Raw genomic sequence first — 14915 nt, 5'->3', positions numbered from 1 at the left:
TTATTTATCTATTTATTTTTGAATGACTATTTTATTAACAACGAAGAATTGAGACTAGTAAGGAACTAGACCCAATCAAAAAACATCATGACATTTAGAAGATGAAATTTAATTTATACTAATTAAACCAATTGATACTATCAGCTTTCGTCCAATTTTTATCAATAAGAAACTCGTGTTGACGTCATCAAAATCTCTTTTTTTTAAACACCTTATTATCATTTCTACGTATTTGATATCTCCAAATAATAAAGTATAAAAATAGATGTCTTTAGTATTATGATATATGTTAAGCTCATTTATATTATATATAGATATATAGTTAAAGAGTCATATGTCGGTGCCACAACTTTTATTTAGAACCCCATAGTTTGTATATTTATGAATTTAGTTTCATTTTTCAATCAAACTTGTTAGTATTGTAAATTGGCTAACGTGTGTTGACTTGCCGTTCCAACGCCCGTGTTTGTTTTTCTTTAAATATGTTGATTTTCGAAATTATCTTTTGTGTTTAATTCCAGTACCGTGGCAAACCTATTGATACCGACCGAATTTCCGCCGCAACCCCATATATTTCCAACCAAATAAACGTGTTTTCACATATATTATCTTTTGCAACATTAGCTATACGCTTTCATCATCAGTTGTACGCGTGCGGACACTATTTTAGACGTTCACATATCATTTTTTTTATTTGGTATAGATGTCGTGACGAACTTCACCGATACCGACCAAATTTTCGTAAACATAGCACCCATAGGAACGTAAGAAATGTATTGAATCGATTCTTTTTAATGAATAGATCCGATCACAACTTCGAATATGGAATTCAAAGGGATCAAATAAGAAATGATAGTCTGAATCATAGAACTCTAATGAAATATACGATCAACCAACATTTATCAAATTTGAAAAAGAGTCAGAAGAGATGGCTCGATCCTCTTTTTTTTCTCTCGAACCGAGAGATCCATGAATCGGAATCCTGATGCATATATATACAAATGGTGCACTGGGAGCGGTTTTAAACCTAGTTTATAAAAAATAGCAATAAAAAATTAGTTTTAAAAATTTATAAAATAGTTTAATCTAATTAATTAAGAAGTGTTGTTCACCGTCTCCATTACTCATTTCCTCGTGGACCTGTGCGCTTGTTGGCAGATATTGTTATTATTATTATTAAGCGATCACTAATCACTGATTGATTCCATTCCTCACTGTTTCATGATCGTCGATACTCGATTCTCCGAAGATGAAGAAGGATAAATCAGTGTTGATTGCTGCTGCAAACCCTAGCGGAGCTTCCGAAGCTAAATCATCATCTTCTTCAAACAAACTACACGATGAAGATTCCAAAACTAATAATGACTTCGCTTTGCGTACCGGCACTCGTAACGGTTCATCCAAATACGATTTCGTCAAGGTTTATTTAACACAAATTGCATTATTTCGTTAGTAGTAATATCAATTAGGTTTATTAATTAATATGTGCTTAGTTATGGATGTGAATAATTGATTATATTTGTTTTGTTGTTTGTTCAGGTGAAAGTGTGGCTAGGTGATAATGCTGATCACTACTATGTGCTCTCTCGGTTTTTGCTTAGCAGAATGCTGACTGTTACTAAGGTTTCGCCTTCTGTCTATTTTGTTTAAGTATTTGTATTAAATTTCGATGAATTTGTTTTCAGATTGTTTGATTTGTGGTTTAGTAGTTTGCCTTATTGTGTTGAGTAATGACGACAAGAAGCCTATAATGTGTTATATAATATAATGTATATGTAAGATTATCCCTGTTAGTAACATCACAAAGGAACTTCCTGATCTAATTTCATATATAACATATATGTGACATATAAAACCTCTCTTCGGTCACTTTTAGCTTGATTGTTTGTTGGTATGCATGATGAATTACGTTCGGAAGTTATGTTATGTGGGAAATACTGAAATAGCAGTGGCCATAAACTGATAAGCACTGAGAAATGCCCAACAGTGAACATAAACTGCAGAAAGTTAAGCATGAAATCAATATAATAAGTAATTATAAACAATAAGTATATAACAGTGACAATGAACATATTCTGCAACTGTGAAGTGTGAACATAATCTAATGTGAACTGTGAACATAAAGTGCAGTGTGGTAGTGAACATTGAACACAGGGATGAACAATGCAGTGAACATAGCTGTCAAAAAGACAAAAAAAAGTTTAATAACTGCAGACAGTTAACGTAGCAGTGGACAGTTAAACATAATGTCATCTAAATAGTAAATATAAAGACAACAATGGACAATAAAAAGACTTGAATATGTCTAGAATGGCATCAATGCAGTTTATCTTATTAAGTTAGGCAAATGGTGAGTGCATTATGTGTTGCTTTGAGGCAAAAATATTTCATGTCACTGTTTATATTTAATAAAAAAAAACTTGTCTTGTTCATGTGCAATGATAAAAAAAAAGAAAGCTTTTTGTTAAATTTATAGAGAACTAATTATTATGCGATGATGTATATGAGAAAAAGGGTCATAAAAAAAGGCAGATAAATTTCTTTTGCACCAATTAGAGAGAGTAACTTTGGAAAGGATATGCAAATTTAATTTTAAAGGTATAATAAGACTTTGAAGACCATTTTGATTCGAGGAGAAAAAAAATGAAAAGTCATTTAGATTCTACTAACTTGACATTAAACTACTAAAGTTCAATATTAGATTCTGTATTACATATTTTTCATACTAACATGAGATAACCTTTAAAGTTAAACATCATAATGGTTTTGTTTTCAGATTCCTAATCACGTCGCTCTAAAAATTGCCCTTGAACTCAAGAAGCTGCTCATAGATAATAGCCTTCTGGACGTGTATGTCATTACATCCTCCAACTGCTACCATTTTACTGCTATTCTTAATATATATATCTATTATATCTATAAGCTCTCATATATTAAATTTTTGCAGATCCCAGTCTGATCTGGAAGCTAATTTGTTTAAGGTAATACTGTGGTGGTCAATTTTTAAATATATTTTCTGTCATTATTACTTGTACTTGTATCTCTTTGAAGTGATTTAGCTATGCTTGCAAGTGTATGATTTCTAAGGCTATTTTATATTTCTCATAATGTGTTTATTTAATACAGTATTTATATTTTTCTTGCTAATAAATTTTCGTTGTTGTGATTTTTCTTGAAAGCAGCTCATGGAACGACGGGGCTATGGACAAGAGTACATAAATCGTTACAAGATGATGACAAGGTAAATAAAGGAACAAAACAATCAATTTATGTATTTATTTATTTATTAACTATAAACAGTTAATTAACTTATCTTTCTACTTTCATTCATCCCCTTTGTAGATTTCACCATCAAAGAGTACCGTTGGTTATTCTTGTATGTGGCACCGCGTGTGTTGGAAAGTCTACAATTGCTACCCAACTTGCACAAAGACTAAACTTACCAAATGTTTTGCAGGTGAATCTGTTTTCATCTCTTCTCTCTTTTCTGTTTTTCATGTAATTTATTCATTTTTTTTATGTTACAGACAGATATGGTCTATGAATTGCTAAGGACATCAACAGAGTATGTCGTTTCTTAATATATGCGTTCTCTATATTTTTAAATATAATTGAAAGTTAGCATACAATAAAAAGTGTTAATTTTTATTTGTGTGTTTTAACATACCACAGTGCACCTTTAACATCATCACCAATTTGGGCACGAGACTTCAGCTCCTCAGAGGAGCTAATTACTGAATTTTGCAGAGAATGCAGAATTGTCCGAAAAGGTAATTTACAATTTCTTGTAGGCCTGTAAATGAACCGAATGAACACGAATGAAGCATATTTGTGATCGTCCATTAAACTTTAAGCATACGAGCAATCGAACACGGGCGATTAAGCGAACAGGGTTTTATGTTTGTGTTCCTCCATTGAGAAAAAGAACATGTTCGTGTTCGTTTGTTTTCGAACGGACATAACTGACTTAAAACCAATTATAAGTAAATGTGAACAACAATGCGTTGGGCCCAAAAAGTGCTTAAAACTAGACTAAGCTGTAACGGGCCTAAAAGATTTAAATGAATGCATTAACAAGCGAAAACTAAATGAAAGTAAAGAAACGAACATAAACATGTTTAAAAGAATGAACATAAATGAACGGACGAGACATGGGTTCTTGTTCGTTCATTTAACCAAATGAGCAAAGTTTGTATTCATGTTAACTGTTCGTTTACAGGCCTAATTTCTGGTTGTAACCGGAAGAAAAATAGTAGGATTTTCTTTGATCAATGTTTTGTCATAATAGGTTTAGCTGGTGATTTGAAGAAAGCAATGAAAGACGGGAAGCCAATCATCATTGAGGTACAACTATTACATATTAGACCTAACACAGAGTCACAGTCTCACAGATACAATATTTACCATTTTGCCCTTGAGTTTTTCTCACAGGGTATGCATGTGGATCCTAGTATATACCTAATGGATGAAGAGAATAAGTCAACACATAATGCACCCGTAAATGAACAGGAGTCAAAGTCTTCAAAACCGGATGAAAATGACGTTAAAAATGTGGAAATTAACGCTTCCACTTTTAATGATCATGATAATACTGGGAATTCCAAGTCAGAACCAGAGTTGGATAAAATTTCAGATGACCTCAAGTCAGTTCATATTGATGACCATGGTCAAAGTGAGCTCTTAATCTAACCTCTGCTTTTGTTTCCTTATTTATTCATCCATTTTTTATCTTTTTAATTACTTATTTAGTTATTTGTCGTTCAGATGATACCACAAAAGATCAAGTGACAGATAAAAAACCTACTCTTGAACGAGAAAAATCTGGGGTCACCGAGCCAGTAATAATTCCTATAGTTCTAAAGATGGCGGAGTTCGATCATAAGGTAACGAGATTTTATGTCGCCTTAAAACTTTTAATATATGCTAGCACAAATTAAAATAATCATGATGTAGTTTAATATTCGTGTGTATAAATGCAAAACTGGATTTTCTTTGCTTCAGTTGGTTTCTAATGGTTTATAAACACCACTAAAAACTTGTGAACAATTTCTAGTTTTTTTTTTGCCCCCATTTTATTTAAATTTCACTAAGTCATTTTTCCCCTTATCTCCAGGCATTACTGGAGGAGTGGATATCAAGCCGGAAGTTCAGTGACAAGTATCCAGTCCAGGTATCAGTATTTACTTGTTAGTCTTTATACATTGTTAATTTAGGTAACGATATATATTGTTTTTAAACATTCTCAGGAAAAAGATAAATTGATAAGCAACTTAAAAACCATTCAAGACTATCTGTGCTCATTCAAATCACAGGTATCACACACATCATTTTTCTTTTCTGGATTCAACTTTTATGTATTGCGGGTTGGCAATTCCTAACACAGCCTGAGACATGACACGAAATCGACACAGAAATAATCTGGTTTTGAGTTGTCATGTCTAACTGTTTAATAAACATGTCGTGTTCATGTTTACATGTTTATCTAGTTTAATTAAATTGGCCGTGTGTGGGTTCATCAGTCCAATCCGTTAACGAGAAACCCACCAACCGAAATTATTGCCACCCCTTGTATGACGTGGAAGATTTTTTTTTTTTTTTTTAAATTTGTGAACAGGGATTAACGGTTGCTAATATATCGACTACAACGTTCCCGCAAACTCTTGATTGCCTGCACAATCATCTTCTTCAGGTATACTGGATTTTCAGTCTAGAGTTGATAATAGTTTTCGGGGTACTTTTGTGATTAATTTGACGTTTATTGGTGTTTTTTCAGTGTATCGAGCAAGGTATAACATCGGCCTCCAAGGGAAGCAATGGTCACACAGGTGGAAGTTGAGATTAAGTGTTAATTATATCATCATTGAGTTAGGATTGAAAATTATACTAGATCATGATCAAGAGGGAATTATCAGATTTCACAATATCATTCAGTTGTGTCATGATCTTGTACAAAGTATGTCAACATGCGCGTCAAGACAAACCAATAATATCAAGACAACTGATGGAGTTCCGTTCCCGAATAGTATGTCCTGGTCTGTCAAGAGATTTGCAAGACTATTTCGTTTTTTTTAATTTTGTAGTTTAATTTAGGTTAAGGGTGATACTTTAAAGACAAAGTTTAGCTCTATTGAAACTAGTGATGAAATGTGTTGAAGTGTGTTTTGAATAAAAATTAGACAGATCAGCGGATGAGGTTTCATGTGTTTCTGAACTGTGCATAAGGTTCTTTAGGGCGACATATACCTTTAAAAAGTGGGACTTTTCGGGTTAGAATTTTGAAAGATCACCGGCACCACACTCGTCCACGAATACAAATATATCCAGACATTCATAGAATGAACAAAAGCTTTTGTGTCTTTACACAATTTGCAGAAGATGAAACTGTGATCTATGTCTTGGCTTGGTTTGAGTTAAGCATTGTCACCGTTGGTGTGACACTGTGACTATGCGATTAATTTTTTCATCTATGTATTCTTGCACTGATACAAGTATTGTAAACATAAAGAGAGGTGAGTCCTGGACTTGGTTTCTAATTAAGCAATACAATTTTGATGATAATAAGCTAATATGGTTGCCTTCAATAAGACAACCACCCTAGTAATTAGAAAAAAAAATAAAAATTATCCAACATCTTGATACCACTAAGCTAAAGACTCTTAATAAATTATAACTTTATCTAGATTTCAAATCTAAGTATCTAACACATAGATTGAACAAATGGTCCCACACTTTTATTAAGTATACATACCCAAGATTGAGCAAATAGTCCCACACTTTTGTTATGTCGGTGAAACCGAGCCATCTAATCATTTACCTTCGGTTTCAAAAACTACCTGAGTAACACAACCACCCTATCACATTTCAAGCAAGTACCATTGTTAATAAGGGAGTAGAAACCAAACCAAACCAAACCAAACCAAACCGAATTGGTTGAAAAGGAGTTGTCGAGAACCCAAATGAAACCGATCAGGATATCCGAAGGTGTCCCAAGAACAATAATGTGTTTTGTTTTAGTCATAGTATGATATGCTTTTCTCAATCCATAACTAAAAATGTATAAAAAGAAGTGGCATCACACATAGATTAATTATGATTAAGAAGATTTAAAATGTAAAAAACCGGCCGGTCTAAGTAAATAAGTAATAACCGCCACTAACTGATAATAACCGTTTTTTAATAACACAAGGGGAGTGTGTTCATTTCAAATCATAATTCATAATGGAGTCACTCCAACGAATGCCATCAAAGATCACAAACGCATACATGAAATTGCAAGTATTAGTTAACGAAATCGAAACACAAATCCGCCAATTCACCGATCTACCATCCGATACGCCTGGAATCCATATCCTCGCAGATAACATCGTGCAAAAGCTCGTCGTATTAAAAAACAAATTCACCGCTGAAACCGTTTCTAACGATTCGTTACCGGACGATCTGGTGGAAATCGAAGCAAAACTCCGATATCTGGAAGCCGAGTTTTACCGGTCGAGTGTCGATTCAACGTTCGAAATTGCTGATGATCGTGAGGATGACGTCAGCGAAAACGGATCGGTGTGTGAGTCGTGTTTGAATTATGATGAAGACGAAGTTATGGTCTCGCCGGAAGAGAAAGTTGAAGAGGCGGTTATATCGCCGGAGAAAGTGGAAGAGACGACGGCGTATGATTATAAGAGGGAGAAGAGGCGGCGGCGGTGGTGGTGGAGGACGGTGGTTATATTGATGCCGGCGAGTGTTGTTTGGGCGGTGTGTTATTTTGACATGAAGCAACATGAAGGCTTTCTAGTCCCTACTTGATTTTACTGTTTTACCCTTTTAGTGTAAACGTTATTATAGATAAACAAACAATACACTTTGTAAGAATTAAGATTTGTGTGTTGAAATAACCAGAAATTAGTGGTATTAGATACATAACTTTTTAACGGATAATTTAACTAATTGTAGCGTATGAGTGTTAATTTCACAAGAATCATTAGGTTTTGAGTTGAAATATCAAACCTTTTAACAAACATGTCGTGTTTGAATTGACTTGTGCAATGGATCTTGTTCCCGCATCCCTATTTGCTGTGTTTGTGTACGTGACTAGAAATGTGTCAGGCTTGGGTTTATGGTTATGATTTTTATGTTTTTCTTTTTTTAATAAATATATCAATGTATAGGTTATAAGTATCACCTCTACAGTAACTTCTCCTTAGTTTCTCTCTTTAAATGAGTTGATAAATATGCCAATGAACTCAAACAATATTTAATAATTTAGTAAACAGTTAATGATTAATTTGTTTTTAAATACTCATTAGGAATTCTAAGTATACCTTTTTTTCTAACTTTTATGTAGTGCCATTTTTTTAACATGCATGGAAGTTTAAACTTATAAATTACATATTTACCATCATTATCACAATTATCTGATGTATAACACGGATTATTAAATTACATGATGATATATATCTCAAAAAATTAAGTTCTTATAGCACATAATCCATAAATAGTACCATAAAAAACATATATTCAAAAGTTCAAATTTTCACGTAAGAGTCGGGAGAAAATAATTTTCAAGTATATGATTATAATATACAAGTGTATATTTTCGAGCAATTGAACAAAATCATAATATTCATAATATCATACCAACACTTAAACATGTAAATCCTTTATCAATCTTATACTCAGTCCTATACCCGAACATCTTAATGTACTGAGTTTCGGGTATTCCAATAGTAATATTAATTCATTTATTTTTCATCCATGTCAATGACATTGATACCCCTTAATCACAGTAGATAAAATCATAAACCCAAACAATTATAAAAGTTAAACCATGAAAGGTTAGTCAAAGTCAAAAGTCAAAAGTCAAAACCCTTAAGTGTGAGACCAGTGTGGTTTGGTGTTTAAAGTATTACCCGCCACCCATTTCCAATTTTATTTCTAGGGTTTTACAGTCGGCCGGTTTTTCCCCTTTTCCGGTAGGTTCTTCTTTCATTATCATTATCATTATCATTATATTAATAATCTACTCTTTTTATTTTATACATTATTATGCAATCACTTCACATTCATATATTCATCACTTCACTTCCAGATGGAAGCATGATTAACCATAATCGTATTATTCATCATAAACCTCATACGTACATATCCATATTCAATTCCATTATAAAATCATTCGCTACTAGTCCATTATCACTACCAGACACTCCAATTGCACCTTCGTTTTCAACAATCACACCTTGTGACCACCACCATAAAACCTTATGCTTCTCCCTTGCTGAATCCCTAATTAACCGAGGGCTTTTATCCGCCGCCCAACGCGTAATCCAACGCTTTATTTTACACTCCCCGACTGTCACCGATGAGCTTTCTGTCATCGATTTTGCCGTCTCACGAGGCGTCGAGCCCGAACTCCCCTCTTATTCTTCCCTAATTACTAGACTAGTGAATGCCGGTGAAATTCGTGTAGCTGAAGATTTGTATATCGATAGAATACTGAAACGAGGGATTAAGCCGGATGCTTCGTTATTAGGTTCCATGATGATTTGTTACTGTAAATTGGGGAAAGTTAAAGACGAATACGATCATGTTCGGAGGCTTGTTGAGTTGAAATCGTCTTCTAGTGTAAGTGTCTTTTCGGAGCTTATTAAAGAGGTGTTTGACCAGAATAGGTTTCTTGATGCGTATGAGTATTGTGTTAGGATTAATGACGCTGGGATTTCGCTTGCGGTTTCGTGTTATAATATGTTGATTACTGGATTGGCTTCTAGAGGGTATGTTGATGAAGCCCGCCAAGTGTTTGATATAATGCGTGAGAGAGGCGTACCGCCTGTTTGCCACTTGTGGAAGTCTCTTGTGTTTGGTTTTTGTAAGATGGAGAGAGTTGAAGAGGCTGAGTTGTTGAGTATGGAAATGGAGTCGTATGGTTTCTTTGTTGATAAGGTTATGTATACTAGTCTTATTAACGGGTACTGTAAAAACCGGAAAGTACAAATGGGGATGAGAGTGTTTTATAGAATGCTTAAGATGGGTTGTCAGCCGGATACTTATACTTATAATACATTGATGCAAGGGTTTGTTAATTGTGGGATTTTTGATAAAATGTGGATTTTACACGGGCAGATGATTGAGTTGGGACTTGAACCTGATGTGCTGACTTACCAAATTATGATCAAAAAGTTTTGTAAAGAAGATAAAGTTGATAGTGCTTTGGCCCTGCTGAATAGCATGTCTGGTAGAGACCTGATACCCAATGTGCATTGCTATACATCCATTGTTCCTGCACTTTTTAAAGAGAACAGGGTTGAAGTTGATGAGGTGTACGAAAAGATGCTTGATTCTGGTGTGATTCCTGATCAAGTTATGTTTTTTAAACTAATGAAAGAGTGTCCAAAAGGGTATGAGCTTCATCTTACACTCAAGTTTTTGCATGCAATTGCTAAATATGGTTGTGGCATTGACCCTTTATATTCAAAAGCCTCTTTTGGACCTACTGAGAGCATTCAGTATCAAATTGATCATCTTTTAGGCAGAATAGTGGAAGCTGGACCTCATTTGGCTAATATGGCTTATAGTATATACATTGTTGGATTATGTTTTGGAGGGAAAAGTGATGCTGCTTTGCATAATTTGGTTTTCATGATCAATCTTGGGTTTCAGCCATTGATCTCAGCTTATAACTCGTTGGTAAAGTGTTTTAGTCAAGAAGGGTATGTTGAGCACTCGGGTGCCCTAATTGAACTCATGGAGGGTATGGGTATGATTCCTAACTCCGCAACTTTTTTGGTAATGGTTAATGAACATTGTAAATATAATGACCTGGCGTCTGCTTTTAGTGTTCTTCGTTTGATGGATGATAGGAGAATGAAGCCTAGTGTTGCTATATACGATTGCATTATCGGTTGTTTAGGCCGAGAGAAACGAGTTCTTGATGCACATTGTATGTTCAAAACATTGCTTGAAAGTGGTGTAGATCCTGACGACGGCTTGTATTTCAGAATGATAAATGCATACTCCAAAAATGGTCAAGCAATTAAAGCCGGTCGATTGTTCAAACGAATGATGAAGCATGGAATACAACCCGATTCACACATTTACTCATCACTTATTAGTGGATTTGTAAAGAAAAATATGATGGATAAGAGTGTGAGTTATCTTGGAAGTATGTTAAAAGATGGTTTTATGCCAAATAAAGTGCTATATACATCTCTTATTGATCACTTTTTAAGAAAAGGGGAGCTTAAATTTGCATTTAGATTAATTTCTTTAATGGAAAGACGTCAAATAGAATGTGATCATGTCACCTACATCACGCTAATCAGTGGCATTTGCAGGAATCTTCAATGTTACAATGGTAAATGGCACGATACACATAATAAATCCCAAAAAGAAAGGGAACATTTGTATCATCTTCTTCGTCAAAACTCATCTTTAATGGAAAAAGATTCAAAATTTTCCATAACAACTCATGTGGATTTGAAATTATTAGCAATGAAACTAATTAGAGGAATTAAAGATAGTTTCTATATGCCTAATTTATATTTATATAACGGTATATTATCTGGTTTTTGTCGAATGGGAAAGCTTGAAGAAGCATATGCTCAACTAGATTTGATGGAAAAACATGGTGTGGGTCCCAATCAGGTAACATTTACAATTTTAATCAATGGACATATTCAAGTTGGTGAAATTGATGCTGCGGTTGGGTTGTTTAACAAAATGAATGCTGATGGATGCGTTCCCGATAGAATATTATATAATATTATGATAAAGGGTTTTTGTAAGAACGGACGGTTGGTTGATGCCTTGTCTCTTTCACATGCAATGTGTAAAAGAGGCTTTGTTCCTAGCAAAATCGCTTATGAGTATATGCTCATTAGTCTGTGTAGTTCTCGTTTGGTCAATGAAGCGTTGACTTTATGTGAAGACATGATTTCCTATAATTATTTGCCATGTCGACATAATGGTAGTTGGTTGCTTCACATGTTAGTTGACGAAAACAAAGTGAATGAAGCTCAAATGGTGCACGATTTGATGTTTGAAAAGGGAAGACAGTTATCAAATCCAATGAGACAGAGAAATCTAATGGGGTCATGAGAGATCTAAAATGGTATATTGGAAAATTCTCAGTCGTCTGATCTGGTCAAACTAATGGTCAAAGGATTCCATCAGGTAATTCTTTACCTTTATCTTAAATGAATATATAGTGCAATGTAGGAGTACCTAATATAATGTTTTTGTTATGCAGGAAAAAGATAGTTTCAAGTGTGGAGTAATATGAAGCCTGCATTGCGTTAATATATTTCAGGTTTTTATTTTTTGGAGTTATATTAGCGTTGACAATAATAAGATTTCTTTTTTATAATTTACAGTTAAATTAATTGATATACACTGACTAAGCAGAAGGTTAATCAGACATCATGTGGTGGCGTTGATGGTCGAAAGACAAGGGTACATGCACCAATCAGCCTGTGTCCCAATGGTTTATGTGCCTTATGTCCAAGGCTTGATGCAAAACTACTATCGAGCCGGGGGTCTCACCGGAAGCAGGCTCTTTAATCCTACGGGGTCAAGGTATGGCTGCCTACATCTTACCCTCCTCAAACCCTACCATAGCTTTGCTATTGGTGGGATTTACTGAGTACAATGATGATGATGATGATGATGATGATGACGACGACACTGACTAGGCGTATATAACAATATTGGATGCATCAGGTATGCAAAGTGTATTATTAAATGCTGTTTAAAATGATATATCATTCATTTTACACAAAACTTTGTATTTGTGTATAGTTGTGTAAACAAAGTGGTCAAAATGTTGCTGGAAGGCTGTTGAAATCTCACCTTTTAAAGGAACTGAGTTAAAGAACTAAAAATTCTATCATGGGAGATGAATGCATTGCCTCCAACACGCTTTATTAATCATTTTCTTGTAAGTAGATCTACCTCAAAGTATTTATTTGAAAATGGTTATTGGAAGCTAGACTAGTCCAACATTAATTGTTCTTGTGTTTAGTATATTCATCCTTCACATAATTTATGGTTTCCTGAGTACATTGATCATGGTTCCACCTTGCAGGCTGATGGTCAAGAAAGGAAGTTTGTGTGTGTGTGTGGACTGTGGAGTGGGATTCTTGTCTTCTCATGTAAGATGTCGCCTGTTTGTATTTAGTTTCGGGTTTTTATTTTCTTACTTAGATGCTTTTTTTATATATATATGAAGATTTTAAAAGAATTTTACAATAGGGGTTGCAGCGTAGCTTGTTGTCCGCTTATCTGTCTTTTTGTTGTAATTGGATTTTTTTTGTGAATTAATCAAAACATTATTGATTGTTAGCATACAACTAGTTATTAGATTTTGTTTATATTGTATGAGAAATCATAAGGCTTTTCATCCCTGGTATGGTTGTCTATTAAAAAGTTTATTAACTATGTGTAAATTGATTATTATACCTCTGACCTTTAAGTAAATACAAAACATTAAAATCATTTTGGCTAGACTCACTTTTTTATTAAAGAAAACAAAGAATTAAGTAAATTACAGAAGAATAGAAGATGTCATTTATCTTTATAAGTCCTGATTGCTTCTTTATATTTGGTAATTACGTGGATTTACATCCTTTATGTAAGTGTTTTGTAACGAATCATACTAATGAAAGTTTGGCTCTTTTACTTATTATCAGGTTATTATTTATGTATATTTATAATTGTTTCTATAACATAATACATTGTGCTTAAATGTAATTTTTATAGAGTAACTAGGTATGCCTGTCGCGTTGCGGCTGGTGCAGTGACGCGATAAAGTATATTAAAAGCATAAATTTGTAAACCCCCAAAATAATGCAAAAATAGAACCATAAAAAAATAAATAGAAATCAATTTTCATTGAGGTAAAAAAAAGAAAGAAAAAACTTAATGTATTTCGTGTTCGAGTCGTAAACGAAATGTAGTAGTAACATACGATAAACTTATCATAAATAAAAACAAACAAGTAACCTAAACTATCAAGTGGCAGAAATAATACAAAAAAATTCGAACATGCGCACAAGGGGATGAAGCTTATCAAATATGCTTTTGACCATCCCACTATCCTATAATAATTGTCTTAAATCCAAACAATTTAACTAAAAGGACAGAACACTTGTTTTTTTAGTTTTGTGACACCGACAAATGACTATCTTATATTATAACTAGTATTTTTAGCGGCGCGTTGTGCCTAGACAGGTCGGTAAAACCCAGAGGTGGTAAAATTCAAGCGTTGTCGGTCCTAAGCGATGATATGCTAGGTCGACGCAAATTAAGTTGGATTCGGTTACATGTGTTATTGTACCGGAACTAAACAAATAATAAACAAAAAAATTATAAAATTGAGGTGGAGCAAATGGGTGGTGTCGGCCGGTATAACTCGAGTGTTAGTAAAATCCGATCGTTGTTAATCCCGGGAGTTGAGGCGGCGAGTCTACGCAAGTTCGGTTGGTTTCCGACATGTTCGTTATGGTACCAGAATTAAAGCATAAAAAAACAAAATCGACATTCGGTTGGTTATCTTTATGTTCGTTACGAAGGTGGTGGATCAGTGAAACCCAAACCTAGGCTCTGTAAAATAGGAGCTTTGTCAATCCTGGTCGTGCAACAGTGTGTCAGCGTGAATTTGGTCATTTTCGGTTACATTCATTACGGTAACGAAACTAAAACCCAAGTGTTCTAGGTACCAGGTTTCGCGGCGGAGAGTCGGCAAAACCATAACATATTCAGTCATGGGCGTTGCGACAGCGAGTCGACGCAAATTCGGTAGATTTCGTTTACAGTCTTTACGATAATGGAACTAAAACAAATAAGGTCGGTTAAACCCGGGTATTGGTAAAACCCCGGCGTTGTCGATACCAGGCGTTGCGACGGTGAGTTGGTAAAACCCGAACGTTTTT

General features: G+C 34.3%; 2 protein-coding genes across 2 annotated transcripts; both read left to right on the top strand.

The window, feature by feature from the left end:
• The first annotated feature begins 1119 nt into the window (after positions 1-1119).
• Positions 1120-6205, top strand: LOC143633161 (uncharacterized). The gene is made up of 15 exons (XM_077101513.1): positions 1120-1420; positions 1540-1623; positions 2777-2850; positions 2948-2981; positions 3183-3241; positions 3343-3457; positions 3528-3565; positions 3673-3770; positions 4289-4344; positions 4432-4672; positions 4765-4883; positions 5114-5170; positions 5247-5312; positions 5615-5689; positions 5774-6205. The coding sequence occupies exons 1-15, from the start codon at positions 1250-1252 to the stop codon at positions 5834-5836; spliced, it is 1350 nt and encodes a 449-aa protein (XP_076957628.1). The 5' UTR covers positions 1120-1249; the 3' UTR covers positions 5837-6205.
• Positions 6206-8880: 2675 nt separating this feature from the next.
• LOC143633127 (pentatricopeptide repeat-containing protein At5g62370-like) lies at positions 8881-12388 on the top strand. The gene is made up of 3 exons (XM_077101475.1): positions 8881-12159; positions 12236-12295; positions 12360-12388. Exon 1 carries the CDS (start codon positions 9037-9039, stop codon positions 12082-12084), a length of 3048 nt encoding a protein of 1015 aa, XP_076957590.1. The 5' UTR covers positions 8881-9036; the 3' UTR covers positions 12085-12159; positions 12236-12295; positions 12360-12388.
• The last annotated feature ends 2527 nt before the right edge of the window (positions 12389-14915 follow it).

The sequence above is a fragment of the Bidens hawaiensis genome, unplaced genomic scaffold (assembly GCF_021521415.1).
Source record: "Bidens hawaiensis isolate Kalapana, Puna unplaced genomic scaffold, B.hawaiensis_p1.1 tig00000512_1, whole genome shotgun sequence".
NCBI classification, from domain to species: domain Eukaryota; kingdom Viridiplantae; phylum Streptophyta; class Magnoliopsida; order Asterales; family Asteraceae; genus Bidens; species Bidens hawaiensis.
The sequence above is the reverse complement of the archived record's forward strand: the minus strand, read 5'-3'. Positions and strand labels throughout refer to the sequence as shown.

What these genes read in the sequence shown, in the direction of transcription:
- LOC143633127 (XM_077101475.1), top strand. Translation starts at nt 9,037, where the DNA reads ATGCAATCACTTCACATTCATATATTCATCACTTCACTTCCAGATGGA.
- LOC143633161 (XM_077101513.1), top strand. Translation starts at nt 1,250, where the DNA reads ATGAAGAAGGATAAATCAGTGTTGATTGCTGCTGCAAACCCTAGCGGA. An exon ending in TATTGATGACCATGGTCAAA is followed by an intron (nt 4,673 to 4,764) that starts GTGAGCTCTTAA and finishes TTTGTCGTTCAG; the next exon opens with ATGATACCACAAAAGATCAA. An exon ending in TGCACAATCATCTTCTTCAG is followed by an intron (nt 5,690 to 5,773) that starts GTATACTGGATT and finishes GTGTTTTTTCAG; the next exon opens with TGTATCGAGCAAGGTATAAC.